The sequence below is a fragment of the Dreissena polymorpha genome, chromosome 11 (genome assembly GCF_020536995.1).
Source record: "Dreissena polymorpha isolate Duluth1 chromosome 11, UMN_Dpol_1.0, whole genome shotgun sequence".
Lineage (NCBI taxonomy): Eukaryota > Metazoa > Mollusca > Bivalvia > Myida > Dreissenidae > Dreissena > Dreissena polymorpha.
Window position 1 is genome coordinate 31,300,194 of NC_068365.1, and position 19,780 is coordinate 31,319,973.

A 19,780-nucleotide genomic window follows, 5' to 3' on the forward strand; every position below is an offset into this window, starting at 1 on the left:
AAGTATCAATTTATTTATTTTGTCAAAGTATATTGCTACTCTTATTTATATATTAAGATATTTATTTTCTGTTGGCTTATGTCTTCCATGTCAATCTTTTGATAGTTTGAAGACCAATTTATTGTCTTTCCTTGATGATTCTAAGATTTAACTTGTGTAGAAGTTTTCCTTTTTTCTGATTTTTTATTAACATCACTAATCCTATTTTTTTAATTGTTATGTTTTATTTAAAAAAATATTGTTAATATAGAAGTATCAATTTAATTATTTTGTCAAAGTATATTGCTGTTCTTATTTATATATTAAGATATTTATTTTCTGTTGGCGTATGTCTTCCATGTCAATCTTTTGACAGTTTGAATACCATTTTATTGTCTTTCCTTGATGATTCTAAGATTTTACTTGTGTAGAAGTTTTCCTTTTTCTGATTTTTTGTGAATTTAGTAATCTAACTGGGCCAGGACACGCTATTTGCTATTGAATTACAGGAGTCATATTCATGCTATATTAAGAATTACTTACATAATTTTCGTGTAACAAATTTAGTAGATAGACAAACTAAAATGAAACCTACTGCTTTACTAATTAATACACTTTTCTAGTTGTCATCTGAGTCAAAACTTTCTGTCAAAATTCCCTTTACTCGACAATTATTACATGTAAGCAATATTGTTCGGAATATACATTTTAACTAGTAGGAATTGGGTATTTCCAATTTTTCAATTTACACGAACCCTTTAAGGACTAACAAGTTACCATTTTTTTCAGGATGTTATATCTTATATGACAACTTTGTTTGTAAGTCATAGAATTTAATTGTGTTTGTGTTTAAAAAAGATTGTCCTCAATATATTAAATGATGCCATTAGTTGGTATTGCTGCTATTTAAAATTTAAGGCAAATAAAGGTCACATTTTATTTTTAGCCAGTTTTTCAGTTTTTATTGACTAACATTTGAATTAAAATAGCAATTTTTTTACGCTACATACCTGCAATGTACTTCAAGGTACTTGGTCTGTATCATAGAGGATTTGTTTCCATAGAATGAAGGTGAGCACTGACGGCTATGACAACAAGCTGGGTCTGAATCGCGAGCAGTTCTGTTAGGCCCGGACCATTCTTCTCAACAAGGGGTCGAAGGAATAGGTGAGTATGGCATTTAGATTTTAGCCGCGCTCTAGGAAAACGGGACTTAATGCATGTGTGGTCCGCACAGGCTAATCAGGGACGACACTTTCCGCCGAGACTGGATTTTTGTTTAAAAGAGACTTCCTTTAAACGAAAAATTCCATAAAAGCGGAAAGTGTCGTCCCTTATTAGCCTGTGCATACAACACATGCTTATCTGGTAAGATACTTTACGCACATGCATTTAGCCCGGTTTTCGCAGAGCACGGCCCATAGTAACACTGTTACTCTGGACTCTCACGAACGCGCTTACGTTTCGCCGGCATCATATGTCGGCCAGTATTCCCCAGAACAGCGACATTGTCCCTATCCCTATGAACACCACCTGTAAAACATGTTCGGGCATTTAAGTAGTTGAAGTCATTGGTAAATATTCAAATGTTTGAATTAGCTATAGATAATAGGTGTATTTTTTCCGATTTCTTAGGGAAAGTGAAATTTATCTGAGCCTCGCCATGGGAAAACAGGGCGTAATGCATGTTCGCACAGTGTGCACAGGCTTATCTGGGACGATACTTTACGCACATGCATTAAGTCCCGTATCCTCATAGCGAGGGTCATCTTTAGAGAAATCACCTAGACGCTTATACCTTTCTGTAAAGTATCGCAGTAAGGTCGAAAATACTCAATGAATTAAAATCGATTTAAAGACGTGTATACTTCACAGTAGTAAAACATGATAAAGGGCCATAAATCTGTAAAAATTAATCGCAGCCCACTTTCATTCCTATACGATTTCTAGCACCCTAGTTCTTCAAATGTTCTTCAAATTTTAGGGAAATCCAACAGTTGCGTAGAAGTCAAGTTCACACCATTTCGGGGACTTATTCCATAAAACTAATGGAATACATAAAAAGAGCTTCATTTCTACCATAACTTGTTCCATCCAAAATTCCATCCTTTCCGGTCACCTACACATTGAGATAATTTCTTTTCCATACTTTGAGCGAAATACATCAAGCGGGTAGAGGAGTTGAGTATCAGAGGGGGTAATCACGTAACAAACAAGATGGCGACGTCCATGCCGAGGCAGGTATTTTTCGTCGTTTTATACCCTTTACTTATTGTATTATTATTTTCTATTCCGCTCACTTTCCAGCCATATTAGAAAGAACGTTACTGACTTTTATTTTGAAGTAATATTCACTCTATATCTCGACTTTACTCGGTGCAAAATTTCTTAGCGGGATTACCTAATTAGGGAGGGCTCCACTTAAAACATTTGCACCGAGTAAAGTCGAGATATAAAGCGAATTAAAATACGAAGTAAACGCTAATCATCTTTTTACTGATATGGCTGGAAAGTGAGCGTCATTTAAAAAATAAACAGAAGTAATAAAGGGTATAAAACGGCGAAAAATAACTGCCTCGGTATGGACGTCGCCATCTTATCTATCACGTGATTACCCACTCTGAGTATACAAAATGTAGGGACGTACCAAAAGGTAAGCTGTGTGCGATGGTGCAATGGTACCGTTGTACATACATCGGTCTGTGACAGCCCCCACTGACAGTGCAGCTCGGGCGACAGGACCGTCAGCAACATCATCTCGCACGCGTCCGCCATCTATACACAGGAAAACACCTCACAGATATTGAACAAAATACTTTTTCGGTTTCCCAATCTGCCACAAAAATGCTACTAGCTTAGACCATTTAATAAAATTTCTCAGATTTATGTTTTTTTTATGTCGTTTAAATTTCTGAATGTTGACCATTTTCTTAATTGAAAACAATCCATACAATAACAATGTAAATGTATTTGTACATAAAGTAGTCGTCCCTTAGGATAAGAAACCGATACTACTGTTATAAAGTTGAGCCGAGCTCCCGGAAAACCGGGCTTAATGAATTCCAGATTAGTCTGTGAAGTCCGCACAAGAAATTCAGGAACGAATTGCGTTAAGTATCGAACAATATTTGTTAATTCGCCTATGCACCAATTTATTATAAAGGTTTGATTTTCTACCTTCGCTTGTAAACTATTGGTGAATATCGGGCTGGTAGATATTTTTTAACAAAACGTCACACTAACACTGCTGTTGTTTTAAAACATTGTTACACATGAGTTGAACAGCTGTTTGGTATACTTTTAACCGTGTAGCTCTTTATAAACCCACTACGTGTCACATCCTGTTCACACGATGTACTATAGCCTATCTCCTAGATAGAAAATAACATGTGAATGAAAACCACATGTGTTCATGTCGTGAGTGTGCTATTCATCTACGTGGCGTAACGTTTTTTCTGACGTAAAATGGATTAGACGCCGGTATACATGTCTGTTAAATACACCAAACTCTGTACCGTCGAGGGTAAGCACGATTGTAGTTCTGGATTCCATATTTTAAGCAAGTATTATTTTGTATTCTTTTGAAGACAGGTCTAGTCAATACTATAACACCTGTCTTCTTAAGTTTTTGTAGAACTATAACAGCATCGTTAATTATTCTATATATTCCATATTTGGTACTGACTATTCATTATTGACGATACGAAACGCGATTTTTTTGCCACGCCTATTTACACGAAGGTCCATCAAACATAACTGAGAGTGAACGATGTTACAAGACAGCCATGTTCATCATCCAAACAATTCCTAGTTTTTGTAATGGATTAACACATCGTAAACCAAGTCTTGCGTTTTTTGTCCACTCATTTGCAGCCCCTCTTGACAGTCTCGAAAATTGCCTACAACCCGCATTTCAAAACTATTTTTCAATCATGCTTCGTGATCAAAAAGAAGGTTAGAGCTGTTATTAAGAGTACCGTGAGCAGGATACACGTCCATTTGAGCCTCACATTGGGAAAACCAGGCTTAATGCGTGTGCGTCAAGTGTCGTCCCATATTAGCCTGTGCAGTCCGCACATGCTAATCAAGGACGACACTTTCTTCTTTTATTCTTTTTTTCATTTAAAGGAAGAATCTTCTTAGCGAAATTCCAATTCAAGCGGGAAGCGTGGCCCTTGAATAGCCTGTGCGGACTGCTAATCTGGGACGAAACTTTAACCCATTTATGCCTGGTGGACTCTCCCATCCTTCTAAATTGGATCAATTTATTTCCAAAATTAGGGATGTCTAGTATACTTATTTCTATATTTAGAATATTTCTTTTAGAAATTCCTTTAAGCAAATAGCGCAGACCCTGATGAAACGCCGCATCATGCGGCGTCTCATCTGAAGAACAATCTCATCTGTAGAACAATCATAAACGAATATGTCACATACACGTTCATCTGAAACCATTGTTAACATTCGCTATCACCATTATAATTATACCACAACTACCACCACCACCACTTCCTCCTCCACCACTACCACCACCACCGCCGCCGCCATCGCCAGCGCCGCCGCACCACCACCTCCTCCTCCTCCTCCTCCACCACCACCACCACCACCACCACCACCACCACCACCACCACTACCACCATCACCACCACCATCACGACGACCACCACGACCACCACAGCCGCCGCCGCCGCCACCACCACCACCACTTCCACCACCACCACCATCACCACAAACACAACCACCACTAACACTACCACCACCACCGTTAGCATTATCAACAAACAAAAGCTTTAAAACTGTTGCAGACAGGAAAATGTTACATCTCTTAACAATGTTTTCAGTAAATTAAATATATTGTCTGTAATTTCTATATAATACAAAGTACATACGTGCAATTATTATAAGCATATTTGCACAGTTACGCGTGAATTTGTACAAATTACACGTTGCTGCAATTATTTGCCATTTTGATATCGCTGCAGCAAATACGTAATATCGATTACGTAACAGTATTATTGGAACTTATTCTCAAATAAACAAGACACTTATATCTGAGCAGTGATATCAAAGACTAAAATAGTTTTTTCATACTTGTAATTACGTTTGGATAGATTCCTGAAAGTGATCGCTCGATCTGAACAATACACTGGTTAAAAAGCACGCCGTTGGCTATGAAGTGAATGTTTAAGTTACAATTTTTAGGCGGGGGGGGGGGGGGTGGAGGAGGGCGCATACACCCCTGTCGCCCAATCTAAATCCCCTATCCGTATAATTTAAGTTCTAGTTGACATACAGTTTTCTGCAGTATGAATATGATACTACCGTCTGCGATCTATTTTAAAGTAATCGCATTTATCTTCCTTGGTTCGGTGAATCAGGAACGGTTAGGGTACATAAGTGGATTATATCCGCAACCACTTATAAAAATATTTAAGGGACGTGTCGTTGATAAATACACCGGTCTAAATGTTACGTAATGTTTGCATGGCGACATTTGTAAGATTATTTAATTTATTATACTCAGCCTCACTAAAGCATTTTTTAAATAAAACGTAAAAGAAGTTCACTAAATATGCTTTATTTTTTGTATTATTGATTACTAATTTTAAAGTATATCCCTCATCCAAAAGTTTCGTGTTTGTGCTTACCTTTATTCATTCCATCAATAATTGCCGTGGTTGCCTCTCCTAAATTTGCGACATCCATCTATGCTTTCTAAACGGATATCGATCATATCGCTAGCTAGCTAGTGTAGTGTACACTTCTGGTCGAGCTTTCAATCTGAGCTGCATCCTTCACATTAATATGACGTTTATTTACAAACGGATTTTAGTCTTGCTGACGGTAGAATATTCTTCACCAGTAAGTAATAAAGGCACGCTTTAAATCATAAATTTAATTGAATATACAGTAAAACTGCGATAACTCGATGTAGCACGGGACTGACCTCGATGCTCGAGTTATCGCAGGTTTCGAGTATTCCATGGTTTTATACTATAACTATTATTTGATTTCACTGTTTCGGTTGGTGATGCTTAACGTCTGACCGCAAACGCTTTATTTACATGTAAGACGGTGTTTGGAAAAGAAAAGGTTTTGTAAAAATCGCTTCAGGATACAATAAACTAAACAATAAGAATTATCGTTCATTCATTTAATGTCATGACAACTCAATGCATTTAATAATGTATATTATATTAAATTAATTTTGATGTTGTATTTTCTACATCATGATGCGCGACACAAATACAAGCATTACGTGTCCATGTCAATAGAATTAAATCAAAAATAATAGTGTCACGCATATTGATCTGCGACCGTCCACACTGAAACCGAACGGATGAAGCTGTATTGCTTATGGCGCGCTACTTAATTGTATTGTAGACACACAGGAGCGGTTTTTCGAGGACGGCAATGTAGACATAAGGACGCGGTTGCCATGCGAGAGAAGGCGCTCCTCGTGCGATGCTGACCGGAAGTTCACGGTGGAGGAGGCAGTGGAGGTGCTGGGGGTCGGCTGGTTCCAGTTCCGTCTATGGGCCATTACGGGGCTCTTTTCTGTACGTATTGCAGTGTAGTGTAAATAATCATGTCGTTTGTTTGTCGTGTTATAAGGAATGCGTATACAAAAAATTATTGTGCCACCATTCGAGATACAAGCTGTTAAATGAATTGATAATCGTTAACACCTTCTAAAATTCTGTTTGTAAAATATAAATGCATGAATACGTTTATAGCATAAATCCAACCCCTACAAATTCCGGTAATGTAAACCATTAAACATGTAATAACAACGACAATTGAAATGCGACGTTCAATATATGAATATGGTACTACAAGTACTTCGTTTATTCTTGTAAGTTTACCTAATGGTCTGCGGTTATTTTGAAATAGTTTAAATGTAATCGAGACACTATTAGTATTGCTAACCGGTAAGGTCTAATCAGGTTTTACCAGCCTGTCCTAAGTAACACATCTCAGGGATATGTTGTAAAACTTAACGTTGTACCTATTAAGTGTGAGCCGCGCTCTGGGAAAACCGGGCTAATCAGGGACGACAATTTCCGCCTATACTGGATTTTCGTTAAGGAGAGACTTCCTTTAACCCATTTATGCCTAGTGGACTCTCACATCCTTCTAAATTGGATCAATTCATTTCCAAAATTAGGGATGTTTGGTATATTTATTTCTATTTTTAGAATATTTTTTTACAGAAATTCCTTTAAGCAAACAGCAGGCGTCTCATCTGGGTCTACGCTGTTTGCCAAGGCCTTTTTTCTAGACGCTAGGCATAAATGGGTTAAACAAAGAATTCCATAAAAGCGGAAAGTGGGAAAGTGTCGTCATTGATAAGCCTGTGCGGACTGCACAGGCTAATCTGGGACGACAATTTATGCATTAAACCCGGTTCTCCAAGAGCGCTGCTCATTATTATATAACAAACTCGTAAAGATTCCTATTCATAAGCGCAAGGAAGCAACTTTTTATGAAACATGTCCAAACACATGTAAGTAGATATGGGGATTTGATTTCAATTAAAAAAGGTCAAAACGCAGAAAATTAAACGAATTAAACAAGAACGAAATCTGAAAAACTCGGGAAACCGAAAAAAAACTAATTTTGTTCGACATGTGTAAGCTGTTCTGCTGTTTGTAGATGGCGGACGCGTGCGAGATGATGTTGCTGGCGGTCCTGTCGCCCGAGCTGCGCTGTCAGTGGGGGCTGTCACAGACGCAGGTGGCGCTCATCACAACGGTACCATAGCACACAGCACACAGCTGGGTTTCGTTTTACTAAACTACTTACGCAATTCGTAGACTTACGCACATAATTTAAATTCAGTATAGTTCCTTCAAATTCTTGCTACATTGACATATGGTATGTTTTAATGAAATTAAAAATATAATGTTACATTGCAAGTAAAATTTAATATGCATCAATCTAAAATAAATGAAATTCAATTATTTTAAAATATGTGCGTAAGATTTGCGTAAGTTGCTTAGTAAAACGGTACCGTCTTCTGGAAACTTATGTCGCTTTTGTCCACATTGATTTCGTTTGTATTGAATTTTGTTCCTCCACTTAGTGGGAGGCATTAAGCATCAATCAATTCGTACGTACCGAAATTTTGTATACTCAATTATAATGAAAGCTGGGGGAAATTCGCTCAAAGTCTGAAAACGAAATGATCTTAATAGGTAAGTGATCGTAAAGGAAGGAAGTTTGGCTGCGACCAATTTTGGTAGATATATGGCCCTTTTTATGTTTTCCATTTGTAATATTTAGTCCCCGAAATTATGTGTACTCGACTTTGAAGAACTTGTATGATAGTAATCGTGTAGGAATGAATGTGGGCTGTGGGAAATTTAAGCAGATTTATGGCCCTTTGTCATGATGTCCACTGTGGAATATATACGTTTTTAAATTGATTCTAATACATTTAGAAGTTTCGACCTTACTGCGGTACTCTACTGAAAGTTAAAAACCTGTAGTTGATTGCTCCTCAGATGAGCGTCGTTCTGGGAAAACTGGGCTTAATGCATGTGCGAAAAGGGTCATCTAAGATTAACCTGTGCAGTACGCACAGGCTAATCATGAACGATACTTTCCACTTTTATGGAATTGTACGTTTACAGAAGTCTATTCTAAATGAAAATCCAGTTTAGGCGGAAAGTGTCGTCCCTCATTTGCATGTGCGAACTGCACAGGCTGATCTGGAACGACACTTTACGCACATGTATTAAGCCCTGTTTTCCCAGAGCGAGGCTCCTATATATTGAACTTTCCAAACAAATCGGAAAAAAATAATTACCAAATAAAACTTCTTATTAACTAAAGCTCATGCAAATAGCTGAATACTTACCAGTGACTTCAACTAGTTAAATGCCCAAATATGTTTTACAGGTCGTGTTCATAGGGATGGGGACAACGTCGTCGTTTTGGGGAATACTGGCCGACAGATATGGCCGGCGAAATGTGAGCGCGTTCGTGAGAAGCCAGAGTAACAGCAGTCCGCACATTCTAATCAGAAACGACGCTTTCCGCCTATAAGAGATTTTCGTTTAGAAGTGACTTCCTTTAAACGAACAATTCAATAATAGCGGAAAGTTTCATACCTGATTAGCCTGTGCGGAATGCACGGGCTAATCTGTTACGATACTTTACGAACATGCATTAAGCCCGGTTTTCCCAGAGCGTGGCCCATGTCATTGTACAACGTTTCTGTATGCAAACTGTTTAATTTTATTACAAAGACTAACTTAATGTGCGAAATAGAAGATATACATTTGAATGCAAACACGTGACGTCTTTAAAAAAGGCTACTATTCAGTTGCAGCATTACTATTATGTTACTTCAACACATATCACTACTGTTGTTATTGAAGAAAGGTTATTTCTTTACAAAGGAGAACTCTTTACAATCCAAAGGCAAAGAAATCATAAATGTACCTTTGCTCTTTTCAGAATCTAATGCTTGCGTCGGTTGTCGTTTGGTACTTCGGTCTGCTGACGTCATTCAGTCCGTCCTATTTCTGGATTCTTCTGCTGCGGGGACTTGTGGGTGCGGGGATGGCTGGCATGCCGCATGGGTACGTGAATGCCTATATGAATCGCGTCAGGCGAAAATGGGTCCTATATCATATGCGGCCAGCGTAGCTCCAGATCAGTCTACGAATTCCCGCAGTCAGGTCGGGAGCTACACTGGCCCATATGAAATATAATAATACTTATTTAGGTTTTAATCTTTTAATGACGTATCAAAACAGAGTATTTGAACAAAACTAAGTTGTCTTAGTTTCTCATTATTTTGGTATGAACACTGGCAAAATTTACTCTGCAAATTATAATAGCGAACATTTGAAACTGACGATCTTTTCTTTACATGCATTCACCATTGAATCTAATTATATATATGTGGGAATGGGTGTATGCTTTACACATCACTGGACGAAATATAAATCTTGTTGTGGAATTATCCGTATAGTATACAAAATGAAAATACAAAAATGTTGCATGTTGGTAGGTTATTAGTTTAATTCAGTCTTAAACCATTCATAATAAGTAATGGAAATCTTGCATAGACAAGTCGACTTGTGTGACTCTCTTAGGCCAGAGTTTTTTGATAAAAAGATTTTCGGATTTTTTTTCTAAAAGTGTCGGGTAGGAGGACGGAAAAAAAAAGATGGGTGACCAAATATGCACTCACTTAAAAGATGTTATGGTATGAAGTTCTTTTTAGTAAGCAACCGCAGTGATTTGTTTCAAACATGTTGATTTGCTAAATGATTATAATCAGACTGTAGGTCTTGATTTGCAGGTCTTGATTTGCAGTTTTTAAATCAGTTTGAATTTTAAAAATATCTTAATTGGTTCAAATGTTATGCAGTTTTTTCACTTGTCCAAAATTAACTTTTTGGTGATTTTTTTTTGCTGAGCATTTTAACCATAGTACCTGTGCGTTTTTCGTGCGTGGAACAAAATAACTTTGTTTGCTTTCATTTGAATTTATTTTTTTGTTTTAATTGTCTCATTTGGTTGAAACTTGCCATCTCAATGTATTTTTTTCAGAAGGAATCCATTTTTGGCATTAAAAATACCTTATCTCAACAAACAACAAATAAGATATTGAGGTTTAAAAGAAACATTTAATAGTGTATTGTCCAGTAAAAATCAATACCGCAGACAAATACAAACAGCATAATAAAACCCTTTTGCTCTTAAATGTATTAAACAACAGTAATGTTACTTGCAATACATGTGTTGTTTAAAAGAACAATTTCTTCCAGAGATTGAACAATATGTCATAATGTTCATAATTTGGAAAAAACACAATGGAGTCCTGAGGTAATGCACTCTGGCAGGTCGAAAACATTAAGAATGAACTTTCTCTCTACAGTATCCTCTCTGATAGGCCATACAAACACTGTCACTCAGTGTTCATTCTGGGCCAGATTGCTGGTTGGGCAATGACCCATCAGCCATTAATTTAGTGGGCCATTTAAAGATTGTGTAGGATGCAGGATTTATGATCACTACCAGCTGCATGTCTATTCAGAGAACTTGTCCGAAAATCCGAAAAGCCGTTAACAAATGTGTTACTTTGACTATGCTTTTACGAATGTCACAAAACATGAAATTATTTTTGTCATCGTTTGACAACCACGTAAATTTTCTCTACCCAACCTTTCTCGAATTTATGATCATGTATCTTTTTCGAAGGTTTCAACAATTGTTCGCTTGAACCAGCAGACGATGAAGGCCTACTCGCTTTGGCCGAAGCATCTGCTGTTTTGCCACCTTCCTGATCAGAAGTTCTTTCACTTTCCCTTGTTTTTTTTGTTTAAAAAATGTAGGAGAGTTCGTCCCTCGCTTCTCTCCTTTCTGCTTTGACATGTTTAAACACTTTTTTCTTAAAACGTTGGAAAATCGCAACTAAATATGCTGACAAACGTTTTCAACACTTTCTGATGACGTAGACACAGTTTTCAGACATTTGACCTCTATCAACCAATGAAAGTGCAGGATTCCACACCATGCGCCCGCGGTAGCCAAGCAACGGTTATTTTCCACCTACTCAGCAGACCCGTGTTTAGAATTCGCAGTACGATTCTATCGCTTTGTTTTTGAAAATTAAATCTCCCATTGATTTTATTTTTTAATGCGCCAATTTTATTATGTATTCGCCCGACTGGCCCACTGATATTATTTAGATTGCGCCCATTAATATTTCGATGCGGGAATCCCGCAATGGCGTTGCCCAGAATGAACACTGAACACCCCTGCTTTTCTTTCTTGCAAAATTAGTTTATTTGTATCACTAACCCATTGTTAAAAGAGTCAAGTTTTTGCAATTTTCACAGCGGATGCCACAGTGCCTTGTTGGACCAGGGAATTTCATTTTAGAACAGAACAGAACAGAACAGAACTTTTATTTTCACCCAAGTATATAACATATACAATAAGGGCAATATAACAAAGTACAATTTTTATAACAATATTTTGACTTCCGATAATTTAGCAACAACAGCACATATTATCCAGCGAGGGTGGGGGTATTCAGAATGAGCATATATAAATATATTGACTACGAGAATGTGGGAAAAGTTAATCAATTACAAAAAACACCAGATTATCATACATAGTGAGCAATGCATGAGAATGAAATAACGGTTCGTAATTTTAGATACAACTGCTCATTTTTAACCTGAAAAATAAAAATAAACGATTTCAAATAATTAATTTATTTTATTTGGACATTCATGTTTTGAAATCGTTTTAAAAACTGTTGATTTTGCGATTTTTGAACTTTTGGTACGAACTAGTCCGTAACAAAACCGAAGTTTCGTACTCATTAAAAATAACGAAAATACACGTATTATATGCACAAATTCTTCTCTACAACTGCATTAAACAACACATACAATTTTATTCTTTAAAATATGACCGTATTTGTGCGTCAAATATTGAAGATTTAAAGTTGATAGGCGTAAATGGGTTTCGCATTTCGGGCACCTGTTTACGACTGTTAAATTTAAATCGTTCTTTTCGTATTGCTTTCATAATAATATTTAGTCATTTTAATACTATCAATTTGATAAAATTGTAAAGAAATAATAAAATATTTACTTACAAATCGATTTTGTTCAGGATTTTATTTGAAGGTTGCATAATTATTGAGTTAGCAGCATTGTGTACACACCGGTCTTATTGACAATAACGTAGTGACGTCACCATCTATGTATAGAATGGAGTTAGCAGACTTTGCTGTTGAAAGCGTTGTAGCGTTCTTGAACAAACAATTATGGCGTAGCTTTTGGTAAATTCCTGCACAATTGAACTTTTTCTTAAACCCGGCACCCATTTCGTGTTTAAAAGCCACCTTTTGGCATCCGAAAAAAAATCGAGATTCAATTTTTTTTTTTTTTGGTTTCGTCAAAAATTAGAGTCGGCGGGTCCGAAAATCATTTTATTAAAAAACTCTGGCCTTAGGAATAATTTATTTAATTATGTGGCATACGTTACCTGTTGATACTACAGTACGTTCATACTTACGACGTTGTTATTTCTGTTCTCATTTCATGTGAAGAAGCCATTTAGGTTTCAGATAGAAACAGGTTAATAAGATTATATTTAAAGTCGTATTACCGGTAATAAAGAGATTTCTCTGACTTATATTTTAAAATATTGGACTGATTCGAAAACGACGTAGTTTATCTGCCTAGTAAGACATTCGAACATAAATGCCTTTGCTTTTTGTATTTGTTTTCTCCTTCTATTATTTTAGGTTCACACTACTAACTGAATATCTTCCACAGAAGTACAGGGCCAAAATTCTTATATTTGGATCGGTGGGTTAAATTTCGTTGTCCTTAAACTTAAGAATTCATATTTCAAGAAAATGGAATAAAATATCACTGTCCGGCGTGTCCCATTTTTATTATAAGTCTGGCCTTGCAGAAGGTTATTATAATACGGTCTTATACGTTATTGGGAAAAGAATCCTTGTTGAGAAAGCTGCTAACTTTTAATGTTGTAAACCAATATGTTTCGAACATTTCCAACAAACGGTCAATAATTCCTAGCAAAATAAACCCTCGTGTTTCTTTCAAAGGAAACATTCATCAGTTGACATTGTTTCATTGATTTTTCTCACAAGCTTTACCGCGAAGCGAAATTGGTTGTGAACAATTTATTAACAGTTAAAGACGTGTCACCCATGCTCCCAGCACTGAATCAAGCCTTACATTGATTATCGCATGTTGAAACGGAAAGTAAACATCTATGAATAAACTTTTCAGAACTCCAAACATATCAGAGCTTCGCTCTGGGTAAACTGGGCTTAATGCACGTGCGTTAAGCGTCGTCCCAGATTAGCAAGTGCAGACCGCAAAGACTAATCAAGGACGACACTTTCCTCTTTTTTTGGTATTTTTTGTTTAAAGAAAGTCTCTTCTTAGCGAAAATCATGTTAAGGCGGAAAGTGTTGTCCATGATTAATCTGGGACGACACTTAAGGCACATGCATTCAGCCACGTTTTCCCAGAGCGAGGCCCATTCGTATTCATATTAAGACCACTAGTATTCTATTGTATTTTGTCGGTGTCCGCAGGTGTGCTTGGCCACGGGCACGATGTTCGAGATCACCCTGTCTGCCATCGTGATCCCGCGGCTTGGCTGGAGGTGGCTCCTCGCTCTGTCCTCTATCCCCTGCTTCGCCATCATCGTCCTCTTCCGGGTAATAACAACACGCGTAACAGGGACATTCACGTATTTATTCGAAGCCATGCACTAACAGTTCACAAACATATGGCTTGTCATCGTCGTAAACCCACTGTTAATCCACATTCAAATTCGGAATTCATGCTAAACTATATTATATATGTTCAGGAAATGGACGTCATGGAAACTGACGCATTTTAAATAGAATATGTTAGTTGGTACGTGTGTGAAATAAGATGTCGACTTTTTTCGTAAATATAATATTGTTTTATCACAAACAATAAATAATTTATGCGATAATGTAAATCCGTTAAGCATGCATGGATGCAATAATTTCTATGTTTACATGTTTCTATATATAATTGACATCACTTGTATATCAGAAGATTAAAATGTATTTTGGGCCGTTGGCCATACGATCCAATTAATTATATTGGTAGTGGGTATTGGTATCAGTAATATTTTTTTATCTTCGGTTTTAGTGTGAGTATCATTTGAGTATCTAAACTATTATGTATTTTCTGAGCACTTACTATTACCGGCAAGTTTCCTTCATTCCACGGGTAGACCTATAGCGCTTGTTTTCATTCGGTCTTATGTTCGGCTCAGTACCTGCCGATGTCGGCCCGGTACCTGGTGGGCGCTGGACGCAAGGAGGAGGCGTTCAGGATACTGCAGTCCATCGCCAAGATCAACAAAACGCAACTTCCAGAGGGTGAACTGGCTGAGGAAATGCAGGTCAGTGTCTTATATTTATTAAAAAGTGAAAGCCCAGTTTCATAATGGAGATTAATCTTATCATCACTTTGAGATATTTTATTAACCCATTTATGCCTAGCGTCTAGAAAAAAGTCCTTGGCAAACAGCGTAGACACAGATGAGACGCCGCATGATGCGGCGTCTCATCTGGGTATGCGCTGTTTGCTTAAAGGAATTCCTGTAAGAAATATTCTAAATATAGAAATAAATATACTAGACATCCCTAATTTGGGAAATAAATTGATCCAATTTAGAAGGATGGGAGAGTCCACTAGGCATACATGGGTTAACTGGCACTTATGTACATTTGACAAAAGCACACGACAAAGCAAATGGAAAAAGCGTGCATGAGAATCGGCATGCAGAAATTGGTCCTGTGCCATACGCGACCAGCGTATCTCCAGACCAGCCTACGCAAACGCGCAGCCTGGTCAGGAGCTACGCTGTTCGCTGAAAAGTCAAGCAAAGTTTCGTGGTCTCATTAGCGGACAGGGTAGTTCATGACCAGACTGCGCATGAGCAGGCTGGTCTGGAGCTACACTGGCCGCATATTACTTAAGACCCATTTTCACATGACAAGGCTTCTATGGTCACCTTTTAGAATGGTCAATCCAAAGCATAGAATTGTAGTTGAATGTGGTTGTCAGAATCGTTTTCTGAGTTTTTCTTGTTTTTATCGTGCAGTAAAACGGATGACAAGTATTGTTATGAGTTGATGACTGTTGCCATTAAACCATATTTCAAACGGTGGGTTGTCAATTCCTTTCTATGAATTCAGAAGCTCAAAGTAATTACCTGCAGTAAATAATAATAGGTAACTGAATGTTAAGCCATAAAAAGAGAGTGCAACACGTGGTGAAATATTTCAATGAAATATGTTTGAGACTTGGTAATATTATCAAGCCATAATTATTTTATTTAAGGATAACTACTAGTACTGAGTAACTGAGCTACTGAGTAACCTATATCCATGTGTAAAATGCATGCCGAGTTTAAGCATGGTTAACACATGTATACACAGATCGTTTTAATTTTCCCGAGTTTCCCCACACTCGAAACCAATAACCATCTCTTGTCGCAGTAAATGGGTCTCGGCGGTTGGCTATCATTAGTTAGACACGCATTCCGCTCCTTTTCCCAGGACCAAAGAGGGCACCCGAAGCTCCTGTTTTCCCGCTCTTACCTCCGTACGACGCTACAACTGTGGGTCCTGTGGTTCGGGACTGCCCTCACTTATTATGGAATGGTTCTGGCCAGCGCTGAGATACTTCAACTGCACAACGCCAAGACCGCAGGTAAGAACGTGCATCGCGTGTTGTTGCATATTGAGCCTAGTCTGTCAACAGACTGATAATTTTCTTTTCTTTTCTAATTTCACAATTACTTCTTGAGATGCCTTGCATTACCATATCAAAGCTCCTTTTCTCTTCTGGCTGCATTTTAAGCAGATAAGAAAACGTAACTCTGTTTAGTATAAGTACAGTACAAGAAGTGGGAGAGAGTTATCTCTATAAAAATGATAATGCAGGGCTGTAAACAGTCTATATTGAGCTGTATGATGCGATAATCAATATGCAACAACACGCGATGCACGTTCTTATAATCATTATTATTATTAAACATAAATAAAAAATAATGATTATAATCATACCGATAACATATACAGTAAAGGATAGTAATAAGTGAAAAATAATACATGAATAAGACATCGCTAAACTGAACAATTGCTTTAAGTGAAATTTTGTATTTCTATGATAGGTGGGCAGACGTGCAAATGCAGTGGACTGAAAACTGACGACTATGTCTCCATGATCTTCAGTACTCTTGGAGAATACATTTGTGAGTTGTAGGGCTTCAAAACCGCACTTGACAGCGGGTTTATTTTAGAATCGCTCTGGGAAAACTGGATTTAATGAACGTGCGTAAAGTGTCGTCCCAGATTAGCCTGTGCCGTCCGCACAGGCTAATCAGCGACAACACTTTCCGTTTAAATTGGAATTGTGTTAAGAACATACTTTCCTTAAACAACAAATACCATAAAAGCGGAAAGTATCGTTCCTGGTAAGCCTGCGCGGACTGCACAGGCTTATCCGGGACGACACTTTACACACATGCATTAAGCTCAGTTTTCCCAGAACGAAGTTCATTTAAATCAGTTTCCAAATGAATGCAATAAGAAACCCACGGAGAACACAGTTAAAATATAATTGTATATAAAGATTATTGTGGAATCAAATCGCAATGCATATTGATATATATATGTAAGCGTGGCACCGTGGAAAAGATGAGACATGTGCTTGTGTTTTTTCTTTTGTTGTTTCCACGACAAAGTAACTCGTTTCTTATTAATTCGTCCATACGACTTAATGAGTAACTATCAGGACCAAGTTAGTAAGCCGTGGTAACGACATATCTACCTCTTTGGACCGACTTTGGAACTCGTCGAAACGCCTTTACTTATTCGTTGAAACGACATAACTAACTCGTGGTAACGACCTATGTAAGCAATGAAAATACATGCTGTTTGACGCATGTTTCGAAATGGCTGATGCCGGTATAATTTTGGACGATATAAATCTCACAGATTTGCATTTAAATGGTTTCAGACTAATTGTATTCTGATTTATTGATAACCGGTATGTTGTTACCACGATTTAATGATCTCCTTCACACCCACGAGTTATCTCGTTTGGACGACTAATAAATTCGTTCCCACTAGTTAGAGTTACTTATATTGTTCTCACGACTTACTAAGTCGTTATTAAGCCTTTCACACGAGGAAGTTATCTCGTCCCCATGGCTTAAGTCTTACCCACGAGTAACTTATCCATGGTCACGAGTTACCCAGTTTTGATAACGACAGAAATGAAAACGAGCAAATGCCCCATCTGTGCCTCCATATCTTAGTGTTAGAGTTCTTCAGTTTATATGTGAACAACAGTATTTTCATATTTTCTCTGCAGGGAATTCATTTCAAAGAAGTTGAAGATTTTCATCAACCTTGAACTCAACCATTAAATCGTACAAAAATTATGTCCAATAGACTTAATTGCAAGAACGACGTTAAAGGATCTTGTTCGCTGATTAGTATAATATAATTTGATATATTATGTATCCTAACTATAACATTTGCAACATTCTAAAATGATTTTTAGACAAAGACAAAAATATACTTTTCATTTCGCTTCTTGAATTAAAATATATAATATATCATATGAATTTATGACAACGAAAATTTTCATTTTGGTATTCTGTTAACGGGTTCCTTTAATTAACATAAAACGACGAAGATGTATACTTAAACAAAAAATTCCAGGTACTTATGGAATTGATAAGTGATTTACAAGTATTCACTGCGTTTGTCGGGAAAATATATTTTTAAGATTCTCACTCACGGAATTAATAGAATCGACATTGTACTGAATCGATGACATATCCTATGTAACTTCAGCGTTGCCGCTCAACATGCTCCTCATCGACGTCATCGGGCGACGCTACACGGGCGCCGTGAACTTTGTCGGCTGCAGCGTGTTCTTCCTGCTTATCCAGGTGCACGTGTCCCAGGAGGTGCTCACGTTCTTCATCTTCATGGTGCGAGGCTTCTCTACTGGCATTTTCAACTTCGTCTATATCTACACGACGGAAGTACGTGGGTGTGCATGTTTAGCGCGCTTGTAGTTTTCTTTTAATAAGGTTTATTTTTTCAAGGTGTTTTCATTGGCTTTACTATAAAATGATCAATGTGATGATAATTATGCTTATGTCAAAAGAAACAGACGCATTTTTTATTGGAATGATTATGCAGATGACGATGACGCTATCGAAAGTGGTAGTTATGACGCGACCGCGACGCCGTTGAAGTAGAAGACAATTAGTATGCATATCTTCGTGTGCGGATGAAAAGGCAAAAGAGCATCATGGGAACACTGAGAATGCTCGAAATGATTGTAATCGCAATAGTGACTTTGGTATTGCAATGTTTATCTTCAGGTTTACCCAACATCTATACGAGCGTCTGGCCTAGGTACCTCGTCCACGTGTGCCAGGGTTGGAGCTATGATTACTCCATTTCTTGCCCAGGTAATAATATATTACAAAATCATTGATTTATCTGCGTGTGTTGTTTTTTAAACCCTAGACAGTTTATTTTTCCTCAAAAATGTATGTGAAAATTCTGGTCTTCGCGTTTACTTTATTTAAAAAAAAACGCTTAGAAAAACAATGTATTTGTCGATGTGTTTTTCATTTTGTAATAAAATACTATACAACATTAATATTGGAATATTGTGTTTACGAGGGTGAGTATCTATTTGCTTGTAGGTTTATTAAAACTATCAGGCGACAATGATTAGTGTGTATTTGAGCCTCGTTCTGGGAAAACTGGGCTTAATACATGTCCGGGACGGCATTTTCCACCTGAACTTGATTTTCGTTTAGAAGAGACTTCTTTGAAACGAAAAATTCCATAAAAGTGTCGCCCCTGATTAGAATGTGCAAACTGCACAGGCTTATATGGGACGACACGTTACGCACTTGCATTAAGCCCGGTTTTCCCAGAAAGAGGCTCATTTAATGGTTCCTATACCAGGTGCTCCTGGACGCCTCTCTGTCGGCAGCTGTGTGGGTTTATGCCTGCATATGTTTCGTGTGCGCTGCGGTGGCCGCCTTGTTGCCCATAGAAACCAAGGGTAGGGCCTTGCCGGTAGGCAGACATAATATTGTTAACCTAACACTTTATATTATATTTAAATCGTTTTTTTCCATTGTTAGTAATGTGTTGTTATCATTTTGGAGGTAACCTCAATAAAACCGTGCGACACAC

General features: G+C 37.5%; 2 protein-coding genes across 2 annotated transcripts in view; both read left to right on the forward strand.

The window, feature by feature from the left end:
- Nucleotides 1-19,780, forward strand: part of LOC127849730 (putative transporter SVOPL) — a 93,302-nt gene that overhangs the window by 73,289 nt on the left and 233 nt on the right. Inside the window, exons 2-13 of the mRNA XM_052382479.1 lie at nt 6,364-6,539; nt 7,636-7,734; nt 8,884-8,955; nt 9,445-9,569; nt 13,265-13,328; nt 14,090-14,215; nt 14,809-14,937; nt 16,100-16,253; nt 16,717-16,797; nt 18,410-18,603; nt 18,949-19,038; nt 19,547-19,660. Coding sequence (XP_052238439.1) covers nt 6,364-6,539; nt 7,636-7,734; nt 8,884-8,955; nt 9,445-9,569; nt 13,265-13,328; nt 14,090-14,215; nt 14,809-14,937; nt 16,100-16,253; nt 16,717-16,797; nt 18,410-18,603; nt 18,949-19,038; nt 19,547-19,660 — 1,424 coding nt within the window. The remainder of the gene's footprint in view (nt 1-6,363; nt 6,540-7,635; nt 7,735-8,883; nt 8,956-9,444; nt 9,570-13,264; nt 13,329-14,089; nt 14,216-14,808; nt 14,938-16,099; nt 16,254-16,716; nt 16,798-18,409; nt 18,604-18,948; nt 19,039-19,546; nt 19,661-19,780) is intronic.
- The window catches only part of LOC127850112 (uncharacterized), a 90,112-nt gene that overhangs the window by 48,150 nt on the left and 22,182 nt on the right, over nt 1-19,780 (forward strand). The window lies entirely within an intron of this gene.